Source organism: Nomascus leucogenys, chromosome 14 (genome assembly GCF_006542625.1).
Source record: "Nomascus leucogenys isolate Asia chromosome 14, Asia_NLE_v1, whole genome shotgun sequence".
NCBI classification, from domain to species: domain Eukaryota; kingdom Metazoa; phylum Chordata; class Mammalia; order Primates; family Hylobatidae; genus Nomascus; species Nomascus leucogenys.
Window position 1 is genome coordinate 54,907,346 of NC_044394.1, and position 26,793 is coordinate 54,934,138.

At 35.2% G+C, this 26,793-nt stretch overlaps 1 protein-coding gene across 5 annotated transcripts in view; it reads left to right on the top strand.

The window, feature by feature from the left end:
• The first annotated feature begins 288 nt into the window (after positions 1-288).
• The window catches only part of ABCA6 (ATP binding cassette subfamily A member 6), a 61,624-nt gene continuing 35,119 nt past the window's right edge, over positions 289-26,793 (top strand). For 3 of the 5 annotated variants that reach the window (XR_004033427.1, XM_030828406.1, XM_030828408.1), the window contains exons 1-13: positions 289-570; positions 1,570-1,710; positions 3,392-3,596; positions 4,645-4,803; positions 6,144-6,247; positions 6,996-7,222; positions 11,630-11,771; positions 12,575-12,760; positions 16,308-16,455; positions 17,933-18,101; positions 23,149-23,207; positions 25,946-26,056; positions 26,502-26,677. Coding sequence is in view for 4 of the 5 variants with exons in the window: in XM_030828406.1 (XP_030684266.1) it covers positions 1,615-1,710; positions 3,392-3,596; positions 4,645-4,803; positions 6,144-6,247; positions 6,996-7,222; positions 11,630-11,771; positions 12,575-12,760; positions 16,308-16,455; positions 17,933-18,101; positions 23,149-23,207; positions 25,946-26,056; positions 26,502-26,677 (1,782 nt within the window). In the remaining variant the exon portion in view is untranslated. Of the gene's footprint in view, positions 571-1,499; positions 1,711-3,391; positions 3,597-4,644; positions 4,804-6,143; positions 6,248-6,995; positions 7,223-11,629; positions 11,772-12,574; positions 12,761-16,307; positions 16,456-17,932; positions 18,102-23,148; positions 23,208-25,945; positions 26,057-26,501; positions 26,678-26,793 lie in introns of those variants that run through there. The other 2 variants (XM_030828407.1, XM_030828409.1) reach the window with 2 other exon arrangements.

A 26,793-nucleotide genomic window follows, 5' to 3' on the forward strand; every position in this document is an offset into this window, starting at 1 on the left:
GATTGCTTAGCTTTATTAGGAAAAAAATCAGCTCCAGAATATTCTGCTAACTTGGTCTGAATTAGTTAAATATACAAATAACTGGCAGTTGTGTTTATTCATCAGTAGTGAAAAGAAAATACAGATTTCTCGTACAAATTTAACTGCTTTGTTTGGTTAGTTATTGTTTTTACTCTTTCTTGTTCCTGCCTCCATCTTGGTCTCATCATTTCTGAAGAACTAGTTCCATTTTCCTTGTTTACCGTTCTCCCCCTTATCCCTGTAGTTGAAAGGCTAAGTGAACAAACACAGAGTTTGTTTTATTCCCAACCAACCACGGAACAGTCATTTCCTTGCAGAATAATTGGCTTAGGGAGAAAGAGACACAGAAAAGAAAACAAGTTCATCATGTACAGCTTGGTCTGGTTACACCCCTTTTCAGAAACCAGGCTGTGTAAGAGCTGCCGGAGTAGGCACCCATTTAAAGAAAAAATGAAGAAGCAGCAATAAAGAAGCTGTAATCGTTACCTAGACAAACAGAGAACTGGTTTTGACAGTGTTTCTAGAGTGCTTTTTATTATTTTCCTGACAGTAAGTAAAGCTCTATTTTGTTGTGCTGTGCCAAATATGTGGGTGGACACTGCTAAAATCAATCTATTTTTTCAGATATTTCCCAATTCTTATGTGTTTTATGTTAAAGACCTAAGACTAAATTTTTCTGCTTTTTCCCAACCACTTTTTATTGTGTAGATTGTAACAGTAAGACTTAGAAAAACAGAAAAAATTTGCTTCTGTGCTAGCTGGTGGAGAATTATCTGAATATTTTGATGTAAAAATATGAAAGAATTTCATTTTGAGGTTACAGAAACTAAAACAAATTGTGTTTCTTTATTTGCAAATCTTTGGGCAAAATTACTTTCCCGTGTGATTTCTTTTTGCTTCTCTTAAAACTAATTTTGTAGTTTCATGAGTTATTCAGGGACTTCTGAATTCAGAAAATTGAGAGAAATTTCTTTATTCTTCCTGTATCTCAGAATCGAGTTTCAAGTAGTTTGAGCCCGGATTATGATTTAAACCCTAACTCTTTCCATAAAAGTTGATTCAATCTGAAGGTAAAATTACAAGAAAACACTTTATTGAGGTTGTATCTGGTGAACGTAATTTATTATTCAGACAAACTTAAGTAATCAGACTTTTGATGTTAATTTGATTAGCTCTGAGATTTCTATTTAAATGTAAAGAACAAGAAATGGCTATTAGCAGGATGAAATTAATTTACTCTATTCATGTACTTAAAGTACTCTCATACAAGGCCAAAAATGTGAAATTATCTTACAGGTTCTGAACTTGAATTACAGCTTTTCCATTTCAGTACTCCAAGTTATTGCAAAACTGTGATAATAATCACTCTGCCTTCCCACCATCACCCACTCCCCTAAAAAGCTTAAGGTGAAATATTTGAGGTGAAATTTTACAGTCATAAATTATTGAAATAATATTTCAAACTCATGTTTACACTTTTTAAAGGTAGTAAATATTTTCCTCAACAGTATGATCAAGGTTTTTCTTATTACACTTCTTTTTTTCTAGGTTGTGTTCCACCATGATTACTTTCTCCTTCAGTGAATAGGCTAAATGAATATGAAACAAAAAAGTGGGTATCAGCAAACCAAAGCACTTCTGTGCAAGAATTTTCTTAAGAAATGGAGGATGAAAAGAGAGAGCTTATTGGTATGTTTAAAAACTTGTCTTTTTCCACAGTTAGCACTCTTACAGTGTTTCATTACCTATTGATTCTCTTATGTTCTCTTTTAATTAGCAGACGGGATTTATTGATTTTACAGTTCTCTCGTTATATTTGTTGAATTGAGAGACTCACAACAGTCTCTGAAGAATAACATAAAATTATTAAAGACTAAAAGAATTACTCATATAAAAAGAGATTAAGTGAACATTTAATTATATGGTAAATTACAGCAACTGCTAGAGCTACTACCAAATGTTATACACTTAGAGCCAAGAAGTACAAAAAAAATGTTGCCAGAAGAAAAGGAGACATTTTAATTTTGTGGATTTATTTTCAAGGACATGAATTATGGTGGCAAATAGCAATATTTTTGCCAGTTGTCATATCCTTGTATTGTAAACTAAAGAAAATGAAAAGGAACTGGCTGGTGGAGGCTACTACTATTGCTGTTCACCAGCGTCAATCATCATTACCTCTTTGGCACCATGCTAGACTGCATTCTCAGCCTACTGAAATTAAGTGGAACCAAATGATTTCCTGGCCCACAGGATATGGGCAGAAGTGATATGCACCACTTCCAGGCCTGGTTCGTGGACATATACAACTTTCTGTATTCTCACTGTCTTGGTCCCACTATTTCCTGATCTTCTGACTGAATGCAAAGGATCCTCTAGAGGTCTTCAAGGTCCAAGATGGTAGCAGAGCCCCTGGATGATCGTTTTTAAGATTTATGTTTTTAAGATTGTTTTTAAGAATTATGATCAACTAACACCACTGATAGTTTGCATCAAGCAGGTGGGCTAATCATAGATGACTAGCCCAAATCTCAGTGGCTTAACACAGCAAATTTTTATTTTTAACTCCTCATGGTCTAATCAAAGTTGAGAGTGGAAGTAAAGTAGGTTGGGTGGGTGAAGAAATCTTCTCCACACAGTCATTCAGGCACCTAGGCTTCATCCAGGGCCTCCGCTACCATCTTGGACCTTGAAGACCTCTAGAGGATCCTCTGCATTCAGTCAGAAGATCAGGAAATAGTGGGACCAAGACAGTGAGAATACAGAAAGTTGTATATGTCCACGAACCAGGCCTGGAAGTGGTGCATATCACTTCTGCCCATATCCTGTGGGCCAGGAAATCATTTGGTTCCACTTAATTTCAGTAGGCTGAGAATGCAGTCTAGCATGGTGCCAAAGAGGTAATGATGATTGACGCTGGTGAACAGCAATAGTAGTAGCCTCCACCAGCCAGTTCCTTTTCATTTTCTTTAGTTTACAATACAAGGATATGACAACTGGCAAAAATATTGCTATTTGCCACCATAAACTCTATCTAGGATACTCCATGTCTTATAAATTCTATAGTCAGCTGCCCGTGCATATAAAGATTGTCATCCTGTTATTCACTCCATTAGTTTCTATGAGGGCTTCTGCGGGAGTTCATGATTTAATGCAAAAGTTTTGTTCTAGTATTAGAGAATGATAAATTGTGGCTACTGTCTCAGTATTTATCTTTCATTTGATTCTCCATGCTCTGAGGCTTGGCGAGCAGAGAGAACATAACTGTATAGCATAACTGGAATTTGTTTTCAACAGTATTTTGTATTAACTGAGAGCTTTAAGTGAACGCAACCTTAATTCATTATTTTTCTTTTTTTATGCATTACAGGAATGGGGCCTCTCAATACTTCTAGGACTGTGTATTGCTCTGTTTTCCGGTTCCATGAGAAATGTCCAGTTTCCTGGAATGGCTCCTCAGAATCTGGGAAGGGTAGATAAATTTAATAGTTCTTCTTTAATGGTTGTGTATACACCAATATCTAATTTAACCCAGCAGATAATGAATAAAACAGCACTTGCTCTTCTTTTGAAAGGTAGGTGTACTTATGGCAAAAAAAGAATTACTGATAGACATTTATTTACTGTTGATAAGTTGTCTACACATTAATTTGAAGTTACAGTCATATATTATGCTAATAACTTAAGTACTAAAATAGCATACAAATCTGGTTAGATTATTGCTTTCTCTCACAACAACTAGCCTTTGAAATATTTTCAGCTTGATGGGAGTCCAGTTTAGGGAGGTCCGTATTTCTACTGGAATATAACTAAATCCAGATTTATACTTTTAGATTTGCAGGATAGTATGTAGAAGGAATATAGTCACTGAAAATTGTGTGTGTTTTTAACATGGCATACAACGACTAAGATTTCTATCTCAGGAAAAAACATCTAAATAAATAAAATAGGTCATGGTTATTGAACAATAATTTCATAACTTTGAAAAGTAGGAATGAATAATCTGATGATTATTCTGTTCTGAATATAGTACAATCAGTAAACATCTTTAAAAGTCTTTATTCTAAATGAGATCATTATGATGTAACTAAAATAAGCAAAATGCATATTTCATTCATGGGCAAATTGGGTGCAGTTTGGCTATTTACTCTTTAATCCTCCATTCCTGACAAGTGAAATTCCTGGCTACTGAAAATAGAGTCACTTTTTAAAAATCTTGTTTTCTGCAGAAGGCAAAGGTCCTGTAAATTGTCTTTGCTTCAGTAAATCTGAAATAAGGAATCCCTGACTGTATAGTAACTACAACAATTACTTCTGTTTTTGTACTCTGATTCTCTTATGCATACTTAATCTGGCACAATGTTTTGTTTATGTACCTAAAACTTGCCCTGATACTTGTCATTATGAAAATAAAACGTGTAATTCTTATGCATGTCTTCTGATTGTAGAATGTAAACCATTAAATTTCCCCCCCTTGCATTTGGGTTCAAGTTTGATTTAAATGGAAAATGATTTTAATTTAAGTCTAATGAAATTATATGGGGAAACAGTTGAATATCACATTATGTTGTGGCAAAACTCTGTTACAATTTTCTATGTCTATTTTTACCTTGTAATTCACAGGAACAAGTGTCATTGGGGCACAAAATAAAACACACATGGACGAAATACTTTTGGAAAATTTACCATATGCTGTGGGAATCATCTTTAATGAAACTTTCTCTTATAAGTTATTATTTTTCCAGGGATATGACATTCCATTTCAGAAAGAAGATTTCTCAGGTGACTTTCCATATCAAATATCATTATGGCATTTTTCTAAAGAACAGGGGAGGGTGGGCAACAGAGATGCTTTCAATGACACATGAGAAAATAGAGAAAGCCCATTTCATTGCTTAACTTATTTCAAGGTCAATCGTATGTTCCTACTACAAGATGACTCCAAAAATTGTAGAGTCATCCAACATATATGTGTTGAGTGCGCAGATGCATGTGTCAAAGGATGCATGAGTAACCAAGACTGACAAGCCCCAGCCTCAGGTGAGATTCCAGGTTAGCAGCAAAGACAGACATTGAACAATTAATGACAAGTACGAGAAAAAGTGTTTCATGGACACTTAGACCAGGGGTTCCTAATAGTGGGATTAGAGAAGTCCTACCTGGGGAAATGATGTTTAAAGGGAGACCAGAATGAATAGCTGGTGTGAGGTGCTAGAAGCATTGTATTTCAGATAGAAGAAAGGTAATTATGAAGGCCGTGAGGTGAGAAAGGACATCCGTTCCTAGATCTGGAAGAAGGGCAGTATAGCTGAACAAGGAACATGAAAAGGAATGTAATGGGAGAGTGAAGCTGAAGTCACTCAAGTGCTACCTCCTGTGGCATCTTGTAAACCTAGGCAAGGAATAGCCACCGAGTCACTTTAATCAGGGCAAAAATGTAATTTGATTTCCAAGATTAGGGGAACACTCCAGATATAGCCTGGAGAATAGATTGCCGAGAAACTATGGAGAATGTCAAGAAACAAGGAGTCCATTATGGCTGGAGCAGAGTATTTGCTTTCATCTCCTGTTTATTTTCTAAGACTTTCTAAGCATGCTGTGGTCTGCAAGAATAAAACTGCTTTATTAAAAACTTTCATTCATTTGCTTCCTTTTTCTATGTAGTTAAAAGTCTACTGGTAGGCCAGGCATGGTGGCTCACACCTGTAATCCCAGCACTTTGAGAGGCTGAGATGTGTGGATCACCTGAGGTCAGGAGTTCGAGACCAGCCTGGCCAACATGGTGAAACCCTGTCTCTACTAAAAATACAAAAATTAGCTTGACAACGTGGCCTGTGCCTATAATCCCAGCTTTGGGAGGCTGAGATAGGAGAATCACTTGAACCCAGGAGGTGGAGGTTGCAGTGAGCTGAGAGCTCACCACTGCACTCCAGCCTGGGCAACAGAGTGAGACTTCATCTCAAAAAAACAAAAAAACAAAAACACAACAAAAACAAAACAACACCACCAAAAAAGTTTACTGGTAGAGTCTCCTCTAGATTGTTTTCTTTTCAATACTTGTTTCATATTCTCCAACTGCCCTCATCCCATAATGTTGGCTGTGCTTTTCTTTGTGCTTACAGCTCATTGCTGGCATGGATATGATGAGTTTTCATGTACATTGACCGAATACTGGAATAGAGGATTTGTGGCTTTACAAACAGCTATTAATACTGCCATTATAGAAGTAAGTGCTTGATTGAAAAGTTCTACTAATTAATGTCAACTACTTCCAGAGACCTCAAGATTTTGATGAAAGATAATTGTCTTAGTCCGTTTGTACTGCTACAACAAAATACTTGAGATTGGGTAATTTGTAAAGGACAGAAATTTATTTCTGGATGCTGAGAAGTGCAAGATCAAGGTGTTGGCAGGCTCAAAGACTGGTAAAGGTCTATTCCTCATAGATAGCACTGTCTAAGTGTCCTCATGTGTTGGAGAAACGGAGAGCAAAAACTGCCTCGCTAGTTCCCTCTAGCCTTTTACAAGGCACTAATCCATTCATGAGGGCTCCACCCTCATGACCCAACCACTACCCCAAAGGCCCTCCCTCCTAATACCATCACAATGGGAATTAAGTTTCAACAAGAATTTAGGAGGGGCCACTTTCAAACCGTAGCAATGACATATAATCAGATTTTCCTGTGGTTATATAATGAAGCAGATATTCAGACCAAGGAACACATTGCATATCTATTTTAAAACTTTAAAGCCAGTTTTGAAGTGGTTGTAAAGTCACAGGAGGCTGCAAATATAATGTACAGGGAAGTCCATGTACCCTTCATCCAGTTGCCTTTACTGGGAACATCTTGCATAACTACAGTACAGTAAGAAAAATTGGAGAACCGACATTAGTAAAATACACAGAGCTTACTCATAGTTCACCAGTTTCTATCTTTTAAATAATAATTATGTTTGTTTAAACTCTACTTTAGATTACAACCAATCACCCTGTGATGGAGGAGTTGATGTCAGTTACTGCTATAACTATGAAGACATTACCTTTCATAACTAAAAATCTTCTTCACAATGAGATGTTTATTTTATTCTTCTTGCTTCATTTCTCCCCACTTGTATATTTTATATCGCTCAATGTAACAAAAGAGAGAAAACAGTCTAAGAATTTGATGAAAATGATGGGTCTCCAAGATTCAGCATTCTGGTGAGTGACTAATTCAAGTAGTGCAAATTAATAAACAGGAAAATTAAGAAGCAGTGAAAAAGTGTTATTGTTTCAGAGCATCATGGTTTAAACTTGATGCATTGGCTACTTTTTCTTTTGTTCTGAGTTTTTTACTTAGTCTGTTAAATTTTGCCATGCAAAATAGTGCTTATAATGTGCTGAGCACTTTTTCTGTGCCAAGAATGTCTTAAGCCAACCCTGACATAGAGGAACTGTCATTCATTTTATAAGCAAGGAAAATGAAGTTCAAAGAGAGTAAGAGAATTGCCCAATGTGAGATGGAGGGTGAGTGCCAGAGCTGAGACTCTAACCCAAGTGCCCTGACTGCAGCTTGTTTGCTCGCCTGGTCTCTTTACAGTTAACAGCTGATTTCTCCAGACTTTCTCATGTTGAAGAAAGTATAATCCTATAAAAGTTGACTTGTGTTCAGGGGTTTGGCCACAAGGCATAGATTTTTTGGAGCAAGTAAATACTATATGTTGGAATTAAATGAGAGAGCCCACATAATATACCTAGGACATACAACACAAAGGCTGGCATGTAAGAAGGCCTTAGTAAGGGCATTTTCTTTATATATTGATATTTATATCTTGCCCCCCACTCCACATATAATTTAAAATGATTTTGAATTAATGAGTGTGTGTACACATATATATGTGCTATATATACATATTTACATGTATTACATATGTATGTATATATGTATGTAGGTAGATATGTATTTGTATCATAATAAAGACAAATAATTAGGAGTAGAAATAAAGACCTAGCAAATAGGCCAGGCACACTGGCTCACACCTGTAATATTAGCACTTTGGGAGGCCCAGGCGGGCAGATCACCTGAGGTCAGGAGTTCGAGACCAGCATGACCAACATGGTGAAACCCCCATCTCTACTAAAAATACAAAAATTAGCCGGGCATGGTGGTGCGTGCCTGTAATCCCAGCTACCTGGGAGGCTGAGGCAGAAGAATTGCTGGAACCCGGGAGGCAGAGGCCGCAGTGAACTGAGATTGTGCCACTGCACTCCAGCCTGGGCGACAGTGAGACTCCATAAAAACAAACAAACAAAACAAACAAACAAAAATAAAAACAAAAAAACACCTAGCAAATAATCAGTAAGATTAGTAGATAGGAATGCAAATCATACAAGCTCCAAGCTTCCAAAAGGCTTTTGCAATACTATCAGTGACAAAATCCATGCTGTCTATCTAGAAAAAATAAAAAAGGAAAAATAATACCCCCAAAAGATATAACATTGGTTATATTAAATCCTGGGAGATGTTTTTCTATCTACGCCCCATATCAAGCCAATACTCTTTATGGTTTTGGAACTACCTGGAATGGATGAGAAATTATGTATTGAACAATTCCTTGTGAGCCACGTGTTACCTGAAATAAAACTATGGTCCAGTAAATTTTTAATTTTCTATAAAATATATTTTATTAATGGAGAGAATCTTAATTCTAATATATGTAAATTGTAAGATAGAAAAAGAGGAACCTGTGTCTTCAAATAAAAAAGAGAGAAGAAGTTTTTGCAGTGGAACTTTGGGAAATACAAAAGAATGAACTTAGAGCCTCCCATGGAGTCTGTTAGGAGGGAACTCCTGGCCGGGCGCGGTGGCTCACGCTTGTAATCCCAGCACTTTGGGAGGCCGAGGCGGGCGGATCAAGAGGTCAGGAGATCGAGACCACGGTGAAACCCCGTCTCTACTAAAACTACAAAAAAATTAGCCGGGCGTGTTGGCGGGCGCCTGTAGTCCCAGCTACTCGGAGAGGCTGAGGCAGGAGAAGGGCGTGAACCCGGGAGGCGGAGCTTGCAGTGAGCCGACATTGCGCCACTGCACTCCAGCCTGGGCGATAGCGAGACTCCGTCTCAAAAAAAAAAAAAAAAAAAAAAAAAAAAAAAGAGGAGGGAACCCCTGTAAAAGGGGCTTTCTTTCTGTCCAGGGCATGTCCTATAGGACAGTGTCCCTGCAGTCACCTGAGACCAGGGAGGCATGAGTCAACTCTATATTAAAGTCAGAAAGGTATGGGACATTTGGGTGTGAATTCATTCTCAGGATAAGTGATTCTTAGTATGTATGCGACCTAAAAACTTAGCGAAATAAATTCATATATACATCCTTAAAACTAAGAAGAAAAAAGATTCTGAAATGTTTCTACTAAGTGCAGGGTATCTAGTGGAAATAAACTTTATGACAATTTTTTTACTGATGTAATAAATGTGAAATGTAATCAGTATTCTTTAAGTATAGTGTCTGAATTGCTTTGTTTTTAGCAAGATAGTTTTTATACACTTATTAACATCTGACTTTCCACTCTACTCCTGCAAGTGGTTCCTTTTTCTAAGTAGTGGCAATTTCTAGGTAATTTCTTTCATTTGTAATTTTCATATCCTGTGTTTTTTCAATTCCTACCTAAAGTAGTTCCCTTCTGAATTCAGGAAGTGGGTTTTACAGAATGTGATATTTTTTTAAAAGTGCTGATGTTTCTAACACAGGCTTAATCATTGTAATGGCATGAAATTTAAAAAGAAGTCAAATAACCAGTAAATCTCGTGTGAACGTGTTCTACTGGGACATATTGATGCAAAGTCCTGGTTTTAATACTTGTGCTATATGCTTCAGCTATTGAATTCTCATTTAATTAGTCAACGTTAAGTAGACGAAAGATCTCTGGACAGAGATAAGGCCTGCAACTTCATGAACTTTGTTACCGATTTATTTTGTGACCGTGGATAAACCCCTTAACAAATAATAGGGATTGCGGTTTCCTTATTTGTAAAATGAGACACTTGGGCTAAAACACTCTATAGTCTTGTTAGATCTAAGATTGAATACTCTTTCTTAATAACCACTTCATAAAAATATCAACACTAGCACCTCTAAAGCAAAATCGTGCAAATATTTAAGGGTGCAGCATACTTTATACAAATTTAAGTGAAGAAATCATGAATAGGAATAGAGAGAATAGAATGGGCTTAGTAGAGTTGCAAAATTTCGATTTTCTACTACGAAAGAGGCTGGAGGTGCTGCCTGCTGAGATCCCCACGGATAGTCAAATTATCAACTGCCCCAGTGTTTATAGAGTTACTTGATTGATCAGAGGCTTTTAAGTTGCTTCCAATTCTACAGTTAGGACGGTATGGTAATATCTAACAAAGCTGAAGTTACAAAATGCTTAGAAACACTCTTGTACATTTTTCTCAAAAAAGACAAGTACGAGAATGTTCTTGGCATTGTAATAGAAAAAAATGGAAAACAACCTAAATTTCCATGGGCAGCAGAATTTTGGGTCATAGTCTCATAATGAAATATTATACAGCAGTGTATAATATTGTTGACTGATAAAGACAACTTGCAGAATAATACATACATATGATATTATTGATACTGTTTAATACAATAGTCATACTGTTTATACAATACATGCACACAGAGCTGTTGCCTAACACGTAGGTACCAACAAGGCACAATGGCCCAGCTGTGCTTACAGTCACTTAATTAATTTTGGCATCCTTTTAATTTTTTTGAGATGGAGTCTCACTCTGTCACTGAGACTGGAGTGCAGTGGCGTGATCACAGCTCACTGCAACCTCTGCCTCCTAGGTTCAAGCGATTCTCCTGCCTCAGCCTCCCAAGTAGCTGGGACTACAGGCATGCATCACCATGCTTGACTAATTTTTTTGCATTTTTTTTTTGAGACGGAGTCTCGCTCTGTCACCCAGGCTGGAGTGCAGTGGCGCAATCTCGGCTCACTGCAAGCTCCGCCTCCCGGGTTCACGCCATTCTCCTGCCTCAGCCTCTCCGAGTAGCTGGGACTACAGGCGCCTGCCACCACGCCCAGCTAATTTTTTGTATTTTTAGTAGAGACGGGGTTTCACCATGGTCTCGATCTCCTGACCTCGTGATCCGCCCGCCTCGGCCTCCCAAAGTGCTGTGATTACAAGTGTGAGCCACCGTGCCCAGCCTTGCATTTTTAGTAGAGACGGGTTTCACCATGTTGGTCGGGCTGGTCTGGAACTCTTGACCTCAAATGATCTGCCTGCCTTGGTCTCCCAAAGTGCTGTAATTACAGGCATGAGCCACCGCGCCTGGCCTTGGAATCCTTTTTATTGGTTGGTGCCTGTACCAGTGTTCAGTATCTATCATCTCTGTTGGCATACGTGGTAAAGGTAATGAAAATGAATGGCAATTATAAAGAAGGAGAATTGTGATTGAAAAAGGATATGCAATGAGCTTCTGCTGTAGGATTAACAGTATAGTTATTAATCTAGAAGGTACAAGGGTAGTCATTACATTGTTCTTTAGATGCTTTTGTATATATTAAATACTTTGTAAATAAGTTAACATAATTTATATAACTTTTTGTCTTTATTTAGGCTCTCCTGGGGTCTAATCTATGCTGGCTTCATCTTTATTATTTCCATATTCATTACAATTATCATAACATTCACCCAAATTATAGTCATGACTGGCTTCATGGTCATATTTATACTCTTTTTTTTATATGGCTTATCTTTGGTAAGTTCATACATTTATTACCACTTTCTCTGCTTTAGATCTTAGCTATATGTAGCTAATATTAATGCCCTAGTAGGTTACTGTAATCACTACTTTCATGTCCATTGTGTGTGTGTATGTGTGTGTCCTTGTGTGTACTTGAGATAGTTTCTGTAGAGTGAAAAAATTATGTAATCCAAATAAAATTTGACCTGCCTTTTGCATAAAGGACTGAACTAATGAAATGATGTATCAAAAAGAAAAAACAATGCTGACTCAAATATCAAAGGCTTTTCTGTATGATTATTGAGGTTATTTTTGAGGGGTGGACCCAATTTTTTTTCCCATAAGGGTGCCCATCACATAGTAGCTGATCCCAATATCTCTTCTCCCTCTAATATTCTGTCTCATACTCACTTCTCATTTCACTCTGCTCTCCCTTCTCTGAACAAGGGCCTCTAATTTCCACCCTCCAGGTTGTTTTCTGCAGAAAGTATGTAGATGCTCCTTCTTACATTAATTTAGCTTCATTACATTAATTTAGACCCAAGTCTGCATTTCTATCCTATCCTCAGCTCTTATTCCAGCTTTTCCCCCACCCTTTCCTCAGCAACAAAAGCCTGGCATTTGAATAGGATAAAAAGGATCCTCTTTCAAAAGAAGTTGAGGAAAGAACAGACTCATTATACCTTAATATTTTCACCACTTTCTCACTGATAAATATTTATGTTATGATATAAAAATCCTTATTTGATTGGGCTGCCAAAGATTCTCAGTGAGCTAAATATTTTTTATAACAGCTGAATGTCTTCTCTCTCTTGCAGGTAGCTTTGGTGTTCCTGATGAGTGTGTTGTTAAAAAAAGCTGTCCTCACCAATTTGATTGTGTTTCTCCTTACCCTCTTTTGGGGATGTCTGGGGTTCACTGTATTTTATGAACAAGTTCCTTCATCTCTGGAGTGGATTTTGAGTATTTGTAGCCCTTTTGCCTTTACTGCTGGAATGATTCAGGTAAGAGCCTAGTTAATTGGTTTATTACTGAAATTTCAAAAGAAGTAGATACTTCATACCCTGTAGGATCAGCACTACTCAAACTAAGAGCTTTTATTCTAAACAATTTTTCTAAAGTTAAACTTTAAAATGTTATTATTACATTGTAGAAAAAATGTCACTTCACAAAGAAACTTAAATTTAAAAAAAATCCTTCAGATTTCACTGCTCAGATATATTTTCATTTCGAAGTATTTTCTTCTAGGTTTTTTTCCCTATGTACAAATATTTACTTTTATTACTATTGATTTAACATAATGAAAATATCTGCTAGTTTATTAAAATTGTTATATATGAACCCACTTTTATTGTTTAAACTATGAATATGAAAAACTTTCCAAACACAAGTATAGTTTAACAGATAATTATAAAGTAAATCAAAGTATCCATGAACTAGATCAAGGAATAGAATGTCACCACCAGTCACAAACCCTTCAGAACACTCCTTCATAAAGGTAAAAATTTTATGATATTCACTTCTTTGCTTTTCATTACCACCTAAGTATGTGTTCCTAAATAAAATTTTTGGTTTTGCATGTTTTAAACTTCATAGGAGTGACGCTGCACAAAGTGTATTTTTGAAAATCTCTCTTTTTTCATTCAACATGACATTTTTAGATGGCAGCATAGTTTCTGTGTAGCTATAGTGTAGTGTTACATAGCATCCTATTGTGTTAATATACTATCAATTTTCTTATCAATAGATTATGATAATTTTTAGTTTTTGAGCCTTTTTAATAAAGCTGCTACAAATATTCTAGTACACATTTCCTACTGAATATGGACATTCCATTCTGTTCATTATGTTAGTATGACAAACAGAATAGTGGGGCTGAGAGTATACAAATATTAATCTTAGCTACCACCAAATATTTTTCCAAAGTGGTTGCATCAATTTAGTTTTACATCAACAGTGTTTCGGAATTCCAGTTTTTGTAACACTTGACCAGTATTGTCAATCTTTCAAATTTCAGTTATTCTGATGGCTATGCAATGATATATCATTGTAGTGTTAATTTGCATTTCCCCGATTATTGATGACGTTGAATGCCTTTGTATATGCTTAGTGGATTACGAATTTTCTTTTTTATTAATTACCTATCCAGTTCTTTGGCCCATTTTTCCTCTGAGTTTTCTGTCTTCTCCCGATTGCTTTATAAGAATTCCTTATACATGTCGAACATCCGACATTTTTCCGTTATTTGTTGCTAGCTTTTTTCCTCTCTTAATGGTACCTGTGATGAACAGAGATACATAATTTTGATAAGGTCCAATTTTTCAAGTTTCTCTTTTATGTAGAATGCTTTTTGTAAAAATCAATTTAAGGAATCATTGCCTACACCAAGTTTACAAAGATATTTTCTGGCTGTTTTTCTAGAATATTGACTGTTTCAGCTTTTACATTAAGATATAAAATCCATTTCAATATAACTTCTGTGCGTGTATAGGTAGAGGCAATATTAATTTTGCTACACAAATATCCAATTTCTCCAGCTCAATTTATCAACTAGACTATCCTTTCCTTGAATGAATTGCAATCTTTCTTTTATCATAACTCAACCAATCATGTGATGGCCAAAATGCCTATCCTTGCACTGTGGCCACATTGTCTTAATTGTTTTGCTTTATTATATGTCTTGATATCTGGCAGTAACCGCTTTACCTCTTTAATCTCTTTTTCAAGAGAGTCTTGTCTATTCTAATTTCTTTGCAATTATGTAAATTTTAGAATTAGCTTATCAAGTTACGTAATCACACATTTATATGCCTGTGCAAAACTGTTAAGAGTGTGATGCAGTTGAATTATTCGATCAGTCTGAAGAAAATTGTCATCTTTTTTTCAGCCATGAACATAATATATCTTTGCATTCATTTACGTGATCTTCAATTTTCTTTAATAATTATCTTATTTTTATTTTTATTTTATTCTGAGACAGGGTCTTGCCCTGTCACCAAGGCTGGAGTGTACAAACACAGCTCACTGCAGCCTCAACCTCCTGGGCTTAAGTGATCTTCCCGCCTCAACCTCACAAGTAACTGGGACTATAGGCATACACCACCACACCTGGCTAATTTTTAATTTTTGTAGAGAGTTAGTCTCACCGTGTCGCTCAGGCTAATCTCAACCTCCTGGGCTCAAAAAAGTGATCCTCCCAACTCAGCCTATCAAAGTGCTGGGATTACAGGTGTGATCCATGCACTTGGCCTGTTTTAGTTTTCACTGTAGAGGTCTTACACATTTTTATTTGATTTGATGCTTTTGATATTTTCCTTGCTATTATAAATAGCATCTATGTTTAAATTCTTATTTTTAAACATTTGTTGTTAATGTAGAGAGATGCAACTGATTTCTGTACACTGGCGTTCTATCCAGCATTCTTGCTATATTCTCTTATTAAACCCAATATTTTTCTGGGTTTTATACTGGAATTATATATAATCATGTTGTCTTCAAACAATGATGGCTTATATTTTTCCCATCGCAATCCTTACGCTTTTTGTTTCTTTTTCCTGCTTTCCTGCACAGGTCCGGACCTCTAGTACAATAATGAATGGAAATGCAGGCAAAATAAAAGCTTTCTATGTCGTGCCATTAAGTACGATGCTTATTGTTGGTCTCGGTGCATGTAATTCACCAGATTAAGGAAGATTCATCTTCTTAGTTTGTGAAGATATTTTCTTTACTATGAATAAATATTACATTTTACCAAATGTTTTTTCTGTGTCTATTATATTGATCACATTATTTTCCTATTTAATGTTTTATGTTGAATTACATTGATTGATTTTCAATTTTGGATTCCTAGAATAAATTCAACTTTATCATGAAAATGTTAACATTTTAACATAGACTGAGAAGCTGTAGAGTGTGCAGGGTAAGGAACTGGACTTAGGAGTAAGACTTTCTCTTCTAATTTCACTTTGCCACTTTTGGCTACTCAACTTCGCTGTGCCTTAGTTTTATCATATGTAAAATGCAGATTAAAATCTTATTATTTTTATAAGACTTATTGCTTATCTGATAGGGTTTTAAGGAAGATTAAATGATAATATACAAAACACTTAGGACAGTGCCTAGAACATAGTCGCTGTTATTATATGGCAAAATTCTAAATACAAATTTTATTTGAAATAATAACTAGAAAAGGAGGTAAGTTCTCTTTTTATCTAATTAGAGGCATCCAAGAATTTCTTATATTCTTTCCAAAATTTGTATTTCCTTTGTTGCCCAGAAGAGATATATATTGCAATGATTTTCTGAAAACAAACAAATGAATTATAAATTCTTATACTTAGAACATTGAATTTATTAAATAAATGTTTTTCTAATTATTTTTCATTGTAAAATAGAAATATTTTGACCAATACCTTTATTTACTTACTTATATATTTGACTAGTAACTACTAAGTGCCTCTTGAAAAGGCTAGTTAATAAATTAATACTTTTTGCTGCTATGCCAAGCTATTTATTTATTTTAAACATTTATTTTTATTTTTTGAATCTTAGATTATCAAACTGGATTATAACTTGAATGGTGTAATTTTTCCTGACCCTTCAGGAGACTCATATACAATGATAGCAACTTTTTCCATGTTGCTTTTGGATGGTCTCATCTACTTGCTATTGGCATTATACTTTGACAAAATTTTACCCTGTAAGTAATAGTAAGTTTTCTCTGACCTCTACAGTTATTAATTGCATTGAATATATTTTTTTAGATTATATAGACTTTTAAAATGAATATTAAATATTTCCCATTTCAAACTAATAAGTTCGTTTTTTCTACTTCATAGTTTTAATGGTCTAATGAAAGTTTTATGTAAAAACAATTCTTCTTATGACTTTACTATAACAATATATTATAATTATATGACAACAATAATTATAATATATCTTGTAATTATGTGGTAATTAAATAATGTTAGGTTTTTCTGGATCCCTGAAAGTGTTTTGAAAGGGTCATATTAGGATTTATGTCAGAATAAGATAAAATAAATTAGTTTTTATGGTGGTTTGGCTGGCGGGAGGCCATTATACTGTGGAAGTGCTTTCTCGTGAATATTTGTTCAGCATCATTCTCAAAATGTTTTATATATTGTTCATATTTACAGAAGTATATTGATTGCCCAGTTAGATTATCTTGCAAACAACCAAAAATTTCACGTAAGCCCAGAATTTTTTCACACATTCTAGAATCAGAAAGCTTTTTTTCTGGCACAATCTTCTTGTTTATCCTCTCATTTTATATGTTCCTTCCACTATTTAATGTTGTCTTATAGGTTTTCTATGTACTTGTACATATTCCTGTCTTTCTGTGACTTCTGGTTGATATGTGAAGGCCCTTAATAATAAATTCAACTTCATTTTTTAAACTGGAAAAATATATTTAAAGTATCACCATAAATTTATTCTAAACAAATATAGTTTCTCCATGTATTCATGCCTAAGAAGGAATATATAGATTTCAATATTATGTTCAATTATGTTGCTGTGGTCAAATTATTTAAGTTCACAAACATGTCTACAATTATTTTTATGCACTATATTAAGGCTTTGTGTTTTCCCAAATATTTGGTTTCATTCATTCTCCTAAATACCTTTAGATCACATTTAAAAAAATTTAATAAATATGTTTATTGGGTGATACAAATCTGTTTTTCATGAGCCTATTATCAAGGATAATGCAACCCATTGTTAAGACTGGAGAAAAAGGAGATATAATGGTTTCCTTGTTGGGTGTCCTTTTCTACAGATGTAGACAACAGAGGCTCTAAGATCTGTAGTAACGTCTTGACCAGGGAAAAGCTGGAGTCCAACTCAGCTGGTCATACACCTAATATTTCATTTGAACCTCACCTTCCTATTGACTTTCTTTTTTTTGATCACATTTTATTTATACTTTGTTGAAAGCTGTATTATATTGTTTAACTTTTGCAATATATTATTTCCTTTGAATTCTCATCGTTCACTTCATCATCAAGTTTTCTTCTTAATAATAAATAGGGTTTTAGAAGAAAAAATGTCTCTATGATGCTTAAAACTTCAAGGCATTCTGCATTGTTGTGAGCAAGGCTTCTTTGCGCATTGTTTTACCATTACTGATCATATTTTGTTGCCTCTTGGTTAATTAGATGGAGATGAGCGCCATTATTCTCCTTTATTTTTCTTGAATTCATCATCTTGTTTCCAACACCAAAGGACTAATACTAAGGTTATTGAGAAAGAAATCGATGCTGAGCATCCCTCTGATGATTATTTTGAACCAGTAGCTCCTGAATTCCAAGGAAAAGAAGCCATCAGGTAATCACACTTATAAGTAATACTAATACATGAGCACAAGGCTAAAGAATCATTAACCAAGAGCATCAGGGTGAGCTTGAGGCAAAATATTGAAGGAGAAGATATTTGTTTTTGTCAATGTCACTTTGAACTGCTCCATTTCCATCACCACCAATTTCTTCTGTTATTGAAAGGAAAATCCTGCTTGTTTATCAGCTCCATATCATATTATCCAGCCACACTTCATCTTGCCCCCCTTTCTGCCTCTTTCTCTTGTGCCCACCTCTCTTTTATACTTGATCCTTTCATTCTGTGAACCCCTCTCTCCATGGTTTCATTTGGCTTTATATGGTAAGTTGGAATAAGTAAGAAATCCTGAATCAGAAATTCTTAGATCCTAATACTCTCATCTCTCATTTGATGTGTAATCTTGGAAAAATGAGTAAATTTTATGAGTCTGTATGTCTTCTATGAAACAAGATTAATATTGACTTTGTAGGGTTGTTATGAGATTTGGTATATAACAGAATTGTATGAGGAGCAGTTAGAATATCTGTTTTTAGCCAGGGATTCTAACTCAGCAGTTTTGGGATTGAACCCAAGTATTGTGGATTTCAAAATAGCTTTGTAGATTTTTCTACAAAGTTTGGTACAAAGTTAATGAATCAGCGCTTTAAATAGCAATCGTTTATTTATTAACAGATGTTTACTTAGTGCTGACTATGTACCTGACTTGCACATAATTCGCACAAAAAATTTACGAGGTAGGTATCTTTATTTTCCCCATTTTGAGAATACAAAAAGTGAAATAATCAAAGCTGAAGCCTTTTACCCAATGTCACACAACTCGCAAGTGGGGAAATGGAATTATAATCCAGATAGTCTGGCTCTACAGTCTGCTCTTAACATACTATTGAGATGTCAGGAGGCAAAGGAAAATGAATAAATAGAGAACCATAGCTAGGAAGTAAAATATTTCCAAGACAGAGAGGCCTAACCCATATACCTAAGCTTCCTCCATCTAGTTCTTAACCAATTTACCGTTAAAGTTTTCTGAGAGGGGCAACAGTGCTTCCTCTGCTGTAGCTAGGAGTATACCAGCTCTATACAAAATATCTATCCAAACGAGAAAGGCCAAGTGAGGAATAATTCCATAAAACTCAGTTCCAATGTCATCAATCCTTCTTTACCAGTTGAGGGCACAAAATAATATTGTATTATATTATTATTCAAATTATAATAATTCTCAGATCCAACCTTCTAACAAAATCTTTAACTTACAAAGACCTCAAAATTTTCTTTGTTCTTCTACTGCTGCCTAGTGGCCTAGGAAAGAAAGCAAAATGTCCTCCACCCCCACCTTCCCCCGACTTCTCTCCTCTTCTCCCACACCCCCACTGTGCCTCCAAACCTAGCCAATGTATATACAATGTTGACTGGGCACACCTGTCACTTGGTCTGGATTCTTAGCTGAGGTGGAACCTGAGGCTACTGACAAACCAGGTAAAGAAAGTCATTTGATGCAAGGACTATTCACTAAAGCTTTTGGATCCATTGTGGGGCACCTCACCCCAGATCCACACCAAAGCAAGAAAGTAGGCTTAGGCGGTCAATGTTGTAGCTCTTTAATGACAAGGTGGTACATACTCACTGACTGTTAAAGCAGGTCTGGGGCTGCAAGGCAGTCTAAAACTGCCTTTCAACCATCCGACAGTATATGCAGTTTCCAATCCACAAGTTTTATCTCTTCTTTCTTCACAGTGATCATTTCTTAGTAGCATCATTACTCTTCCCCACCTGTAGACAATGTAAAATCTTTTTCAATCAATTCCAACGTGTGAATTCTATTTTGTATGAATATAAAAGGCACGAAGGCATTGATTTTTTTCTTCCTATGTGGTCTCTGCTTTATATAAAAATGGACTCTTCTCCTTTATATACAAATGCTTTATATACAAAGGAACTCTTCCCCTAAGATACATAGAGCTTACAGGATATGTAACCTTTAAGCTCTGTGTATCAGGGGTATGGATGAAAGCTTGTAGAATTCTAACCAGAATCATGATTCTGGATTTGTAAAAATATACATTTGTTATTCACAACTGGCTCTTCCTCATTCATAAACCCCAAGTCACATTTTCTCTGGGGGCAATTGTGTGCACATATGTGCATTCCTGTAACTATAGACCATTCAGGCAATATTCCCAGAACACAGGTAGGATGTCTGCCCCAAATATAAATGACTGATTTCATGTCTAAAATCCAGAAACACCAGCTCCTCCTAAATGGAATTTTCTTTATTAAAACAAGACATTAAAGGATCACTTCAACAGGGATTCCATTTTACAAAGAAATTCTGAAATAAAATACCTGGTGAAACTCATCACCTTTTAACTTTGCTTAATTAATTCATTCAACAAACATATTGTTGCTGGGTTCTTTACTAATCTTTAGGGCTGCAAAGATGAACAATAAACTGTCTTTCAAGGAGCACACAGCCTAGGGAAGAAGATAAATAGGTACATGAAATTCAACCTGATAAATGTAGGGATAGAGATATTAACTACTGTTATTTAGTCAATAGAAGTGTTAACTACCCTAGTTTAGGGAAATTGAAGAAGAGAACATCTATTTTTCTTTTAAAAAGTTAAAAATTACTGAAGAAATTTAGGCTTTTAAAGCTGACATATTCACCATCCAGGTTGAACAGATATAAACATTATTATAATATTTGCTTTGTATTTTTAATGGATATATAACATGTTTATTTAAAGTCCCTTTTGATCTCTTTAAAATATTTTCTCCCTCCTTCATTAGAATTGACCTTTATAATGGATTTGGTGTTATCACTTTCCATTCATATATTTACATATTGCACCATACACTTATAGCCCTAAACAATATGTGATATAGATATATGTGATATAGCTCATGTGTTTTTAATATAATCTATAAATGGTATCAGACTGTACTTAAGTTTCTACATATTGCTTCTACACTCAGCATTTTGCTTTGTGGGGTCAATTCATAGTGATAACTATGGGCTAATGCATTGATTTTAATTTTTATATAAGATTATTCTAAGATATGAATCTACCATTTTTATTTATCTTTTCTTACATTGAAGAATATTCTGGTTGTTTCTAATTTTTTGCTCTGACAAATGATGTTGCAATGAACATTCTTTTAAGAATAAGACATATAAAAAGGTGCATTTGTGCATATATACATATGTGTGTGTGAGTGCATGTGTATATGTATATGTGTATGACACACCCAGCAGAAAAGACAAAAAGCACTAAGCTTTGTGTAGGATATAAATGGTGGTTTGGTGATCCTGATACATAAAACCTGAGGCCGAGGATGCTGAAAGATGTCACTGGACAGACCATGAGTGGCTGCTTCATGTGGTACAAAGTAGCCTTGACTTCCCCTCCGAGGCTGATAAGGAACGTTGAGGAGTAAATAAAATGGATTTTAAAATAAATCGCCCTGTTTGCTGTGTGAAGCATGGATTCTAGGGGAATAAACTGAAAGTAGGGAAAATAACTAGAGGCAGTGAACAACAGAAGAATAGTTGAAGACTTTAAAGGGACCCAAGACTTGAACTATTTTAGAGTTAAATTTTACAAAAATGATACCAGGTTGGATGGGTGATGAATCTGAGTGAGAAACAAGAAGAGAGTAGTTGAATGTCTATGCTGCCAAGTAAGATACAGCATGATGGGGGAATGGGTTTAGGTGACAATGCAGTGAAGTCTGTTCTGGATATGCAGTTTTAGAGCAGTTAATTCTCAAACCTGGCTTCACATTAGACTCATTTGGAAGAACATTTAAATTATCCCAATCCTCAGCCTTCACTGCCAAGAAAAACTCATCACTCCAGATCAATTAATGTGAATCTTCTTTTTTCTGTGAACTCTGCAGAGAAGTAATTAATGTGAATATAATGTGAATCTCTGAGGATTGTTTGTAGGCATCAGTTCTCTATGGAATTCTAATGTGTATTCACAATTGATAACCACTGATTAAGAGTGGTGTGTGTGTGTGTGTGTGAGAGAGAGAGAGAGACAGAGACAGAGAAACTATCCAGCAAACCATTAGACGTGTAAGTCTAAAGATCAATGAAAATGGTGGGGTCAACATTAGGTTGATATTAAAACAAAAAATCCAATGAGAAAACTTCTGGAGAGAGTCCCGAATGAGAAGGTCCATCATATATATGGAGATGCATTGTTGTGAGCAAGGCTTCTGTGGATGTTCTGTGGAACATCAAGCTGATGTGTCTGATGAAGAAAGAGGAATTTATTAGGAAACAGAGAAGGAACATTTAGAAAAATAAGAAGCAAAGCAATTAAGTCACCACTAACAAAGAGAAAGTCATCAACAGTGACTCATAATCCAATACCTAAGAATGGAAAAGTATTTGTTGTATTTTATAATTGGGAGGTCACTAATGATTTCATTATGAAGTGATTCACTGGAGTGGTGAGTTCAGAAATCAGCGTGCAACTGAAGAGGAATTAAAGGTCAGGAAGTGAAAATGGCAAGTTTACAATGGCAATTTTATTTTGAGAATTTTATGCAATACAGGGAGGAGAGAAATTAAACTGTGTCCAAAGTAGAGGTAAGTTCAAAGAGGAGCTATTAGAGAGGACACTATAAAAGATGCAGGTGACAGAGTGTCTAATAAACTAATAAGCAAGACTTAGAGATGATGCAGGATGCCAGTTCAAGACCCCAGGTAAATGAGCTGATCTTGAACAAGGGGAAGAACCAACTATTCTAAATCTAGAGGAAGAAAGTGAGGATAATTACACAGCATTCTACTTTTCTAGGCAAAATACTAATAGTTTAATTGTAACTTGAGAGAGACTCCTTTATTTTCTACCTCAGGGGAAATGAGTACTCAAAAATAGGTCTTTTTCTTTCTGAATAGACTGTTTATGCCATCCTTTATTTCACATAAAGTGGTTGGCTGCAGCTGTCACTATGACTAGGGCTATTAATGGCCTGTGCTATTTTCACTTCTGTGTTGGCTAAGTAAGCACCCTTTTTGTTATTTCAGAATCAGAAATGTTAAGAAGGAATATAAAGGAAAGTCTGGAAAAGTAGAAGCATTGAAAGGTAAAGAAAAACATTGAAACATTTCATTCTTTCACTTATTTCTTTATTATAAAAAGGGAAACAATGTGAAAAAATTTGAAATATATAGATAAGCAAAAGAAAAAAGAATATAAATAACCTAATGCTATCACTTGGACATTAATCATGATTAAGAATATGCTGTAAAATTCTTCCAGATATTTCATGGATCTATTAATTTATAAAAATGGTATCATACAATGAAAGATGCAATTGCTCTTTGTTTTTAAAGATTAATCTGCTATGATCAATATTTTATATATTGTCATTGTGAGGAAAGAACATCTAGACTGAAATCTGATAAAGGTTTTATACTAGCCGGTGAATTTACATAGTTTATATGTACTGGTGAGGTTAACTAAAGCAAGATGAGTAAAACCATTGACTATGAATTAAATTTCACAAGTCAATATCCTATAACAAATATAAGTTATAATTTGAAATGAAAAAACACATTTTGATACAAAATATTCTAACATACAGTTTTCTATAACAGACATTTAAGCAAACATCAAAGTGAGTAGCTAGATTTCATGGAGGACTATTTACTTTTATTAAAAATAATTTTTAGGAGGAATTAAAATGATTTTTATAAAAGACAGAAGCCTTAAAAGCTGAAAAAGAAGAGCCATGAACCTTCCAGAAGTAGAGAGTTCTCTGACCATTGTGTTTATATTGCGTGTATTTTCTAATAAATACAGCATCCTTTAATTCAGTCTTATTCATTGCTTTTAGATTAGGTCTTTGAGAATTTAATGTATTTATATGAGCAATTTTATTCTCTCTCTAGGTTTCTCTCATCAAATACCATCTAGAGCTGTGATTTCTTTCTTTAATGTTAGCTCAGGAGATACTGAAATAATTTTAAATTGGTTACTTAAAGTTTTGGAGCACATTTTGAACTACCTTTGCACTCATCAAGTCATGAACTTCTTTTTGTCTAAACAAAAAACTTCTTTAAGAATTTTGTTCATTTGGCCATGTGCGGTGGCTCAAGCCTGTAATCCCAGCACTGTGGGAGGCCGAGGCGGGAGGATCACGAGGTCAGGAGATCGAGACCATCCTGGCTAACACAGTGAAACCCTGTCTCTACTAAAAATACAAAGAAATTAGCCAGGCGAGGTGGCAGGTGCCTGTAGTCCCAGCTATTCGGGAGGCTGAGGCAGGAGAATGGCATGAACCCGGGAGTGGGAGCTTGCAGTGAGCCGAGATCGCGCCACTGCACTCCAGCCTGGGCAACAGAGCGAGACTCCGTCTCAAAAAAAAAATAAAGAAAGAATTTTGTTCATTTTAAAAATAGCAGCACCTTAAAAAATTAAAAGCATTAGACATCAATACATTAAAAATATGATTATGAATTCAAACCAAGTGTAGCTGCTCTTTGGGAAATCAGGGAAGAAGTTGCATTCCCTTAGCCTCCTCTTCCTTCCTCATGGAGTTAGTTTCTGGAGCACATCTGCAACACCTTTGGGACACACTTTTGAAATCTTTTATCTATGGCCTACTTTTCAGAAGCTAAGTAGCATTCCATTATATGGATACCATGACTAACTTATTAACACACCAATGTATGAGATTCAATTTGTTTCCAATTTTTAGTGTAATAAAAAATACTAGAATGAACAGCCTTGTTCAATCTTTGTAAATGTCATAAATTGTTTCTTGAATATAAATTTCTAGAAGCAGAATTATTCAAAGGAAGCATACTTTCAAGATTCTTGATTCATATTTCAAATTATTTCCCTCTAAAATTATAAAAAGTCATACTCCCACAAGCAATACATAATAATAATGACAACGACAACAATAGCAATAAACACTCAGATTTCATTGAGGACTTGGTGTGTGCGGGAAACTATGCTAAGTGATTTACATGTACCATTTTACATTTAGGCCTGTGAAAGACATGTTAATATATCTCTCACTTTGCAGATGAGGAAACTGAGGCTTCCATTTAATTTTTCCAGTTACTATGGGTCAGTCCCAACAGCCAGTATCACCTCCCTCTTACCCTGGAAAACACTGTATACTTTCCATTTAAAAATTACAGGCCAGGCATGGTGGCTCACATCTGTAAATCCCAAAGTGGGTAGATTGCTTGAACTCAGGAGTTTGAAACAAGCCTGGGCAACATGGCAAAACCCTGTCTCTACTAAAAATACAAAAATTAGCCAAGTGTGGTGGCATGGGCCAATAGTCTCAGCTGCAGGGGGCTGACGTGGGAGAATCGCTTAAGCGTGGGAGACTGAGGCTGCAGTGAGCTGTGATTGCTCCACTGCACTCCAGTCTAGGTGGCAGAATGAGATCCTGTTGCAAAAAAAAAAAAAAATTACAAACATAAAATTTGTTAATATATTTATTTAGTCGTCCCAATATTATTTATTAAATAAACAATCTTTCTAATAAATTTGAAAGGTCATTTTATTAATCTTTATTTTTATATTTTCTTTGGTCCATATTAGGCTTCTGTTCTGTTCCATTGGTCACTATATCCTGTACCAGTAACATATTATTTTAATTATTATAGTTCTGTCACATATTATTTTGGCAATTAGGAAAATATTGAACATTGTGTATTTTAAAGTATTGAAATGCTGAGAAATACGCCACTAAACTAAATAGCCTTGTTCTATGTTGGGACCAGACCTGTCTAATGCCTTTCTGTTTATACTGTTAATAATTTGTTAACAATTTGTTCTAATAATTTGTTCTAAAAATAGGCTTGCTCTTTGACATATACGAAGGTCAAATCACGGCAATCCTGGGTCACAGTGGAGCTGGCAAATCTTCACTGCTAAATATTCTTAATGGATTGTCTGTTCCAACAGAAGGTGAGTAAAAAGAAATTTCTCAAAGGCAAGATGTCTTATAATAGAATGAGGTCAAGCATATGCCTCTCATTTTAAATTTTAAATTTGATGGCTTAAGAGAAATAATGTTTATCTAAAGTTGTTTCCAAGAGCTACATAATTTTGAATATACTTCATATTTCTGCAATTTTATAAAAATTATTATCTTTATGCCATTGTGTGATATTCCAGGGTAAATATGCAGTTCTATAAGCATATGTTTGTAACAAGAATAATTAGTAGTTCACAAATTGTGTTCACAAATGTGCAGTTCTATAAGCATATATTTATGTCAAGAATAATTAGTAGTTGTTCACAAATTATTTTAGACATTTGTGAATATATGCCAATATTTTCTTAAATGAGATCTATGAATATTAACAAAATGTATTATCTTGCCAATTTTATTTTTAACTTCTATTCTTAGGATCAGTTACCATCTATAATAAAAATCTCTCTGAAATGCAAGACTTGGAGGAAATCAGAAAGATAACTGGCGTCTGTCCTCAATTCAATGTTCAATTTGACATACTCACCGTGAAGGAAAACCTCAGCCTGTTTGCTAAAATAAAAGGGATTCATCCAAAGAAAGTGGAACAAGAGGTAGGAGGGCATGCTTGGATTAACTGACCTGCCAACCACTTACCAAATTAAATCATGACCACAGAATTCTCTTCAATGATTTATCTGCCCTGTTATGAATAAAATTTAGGCAAAGA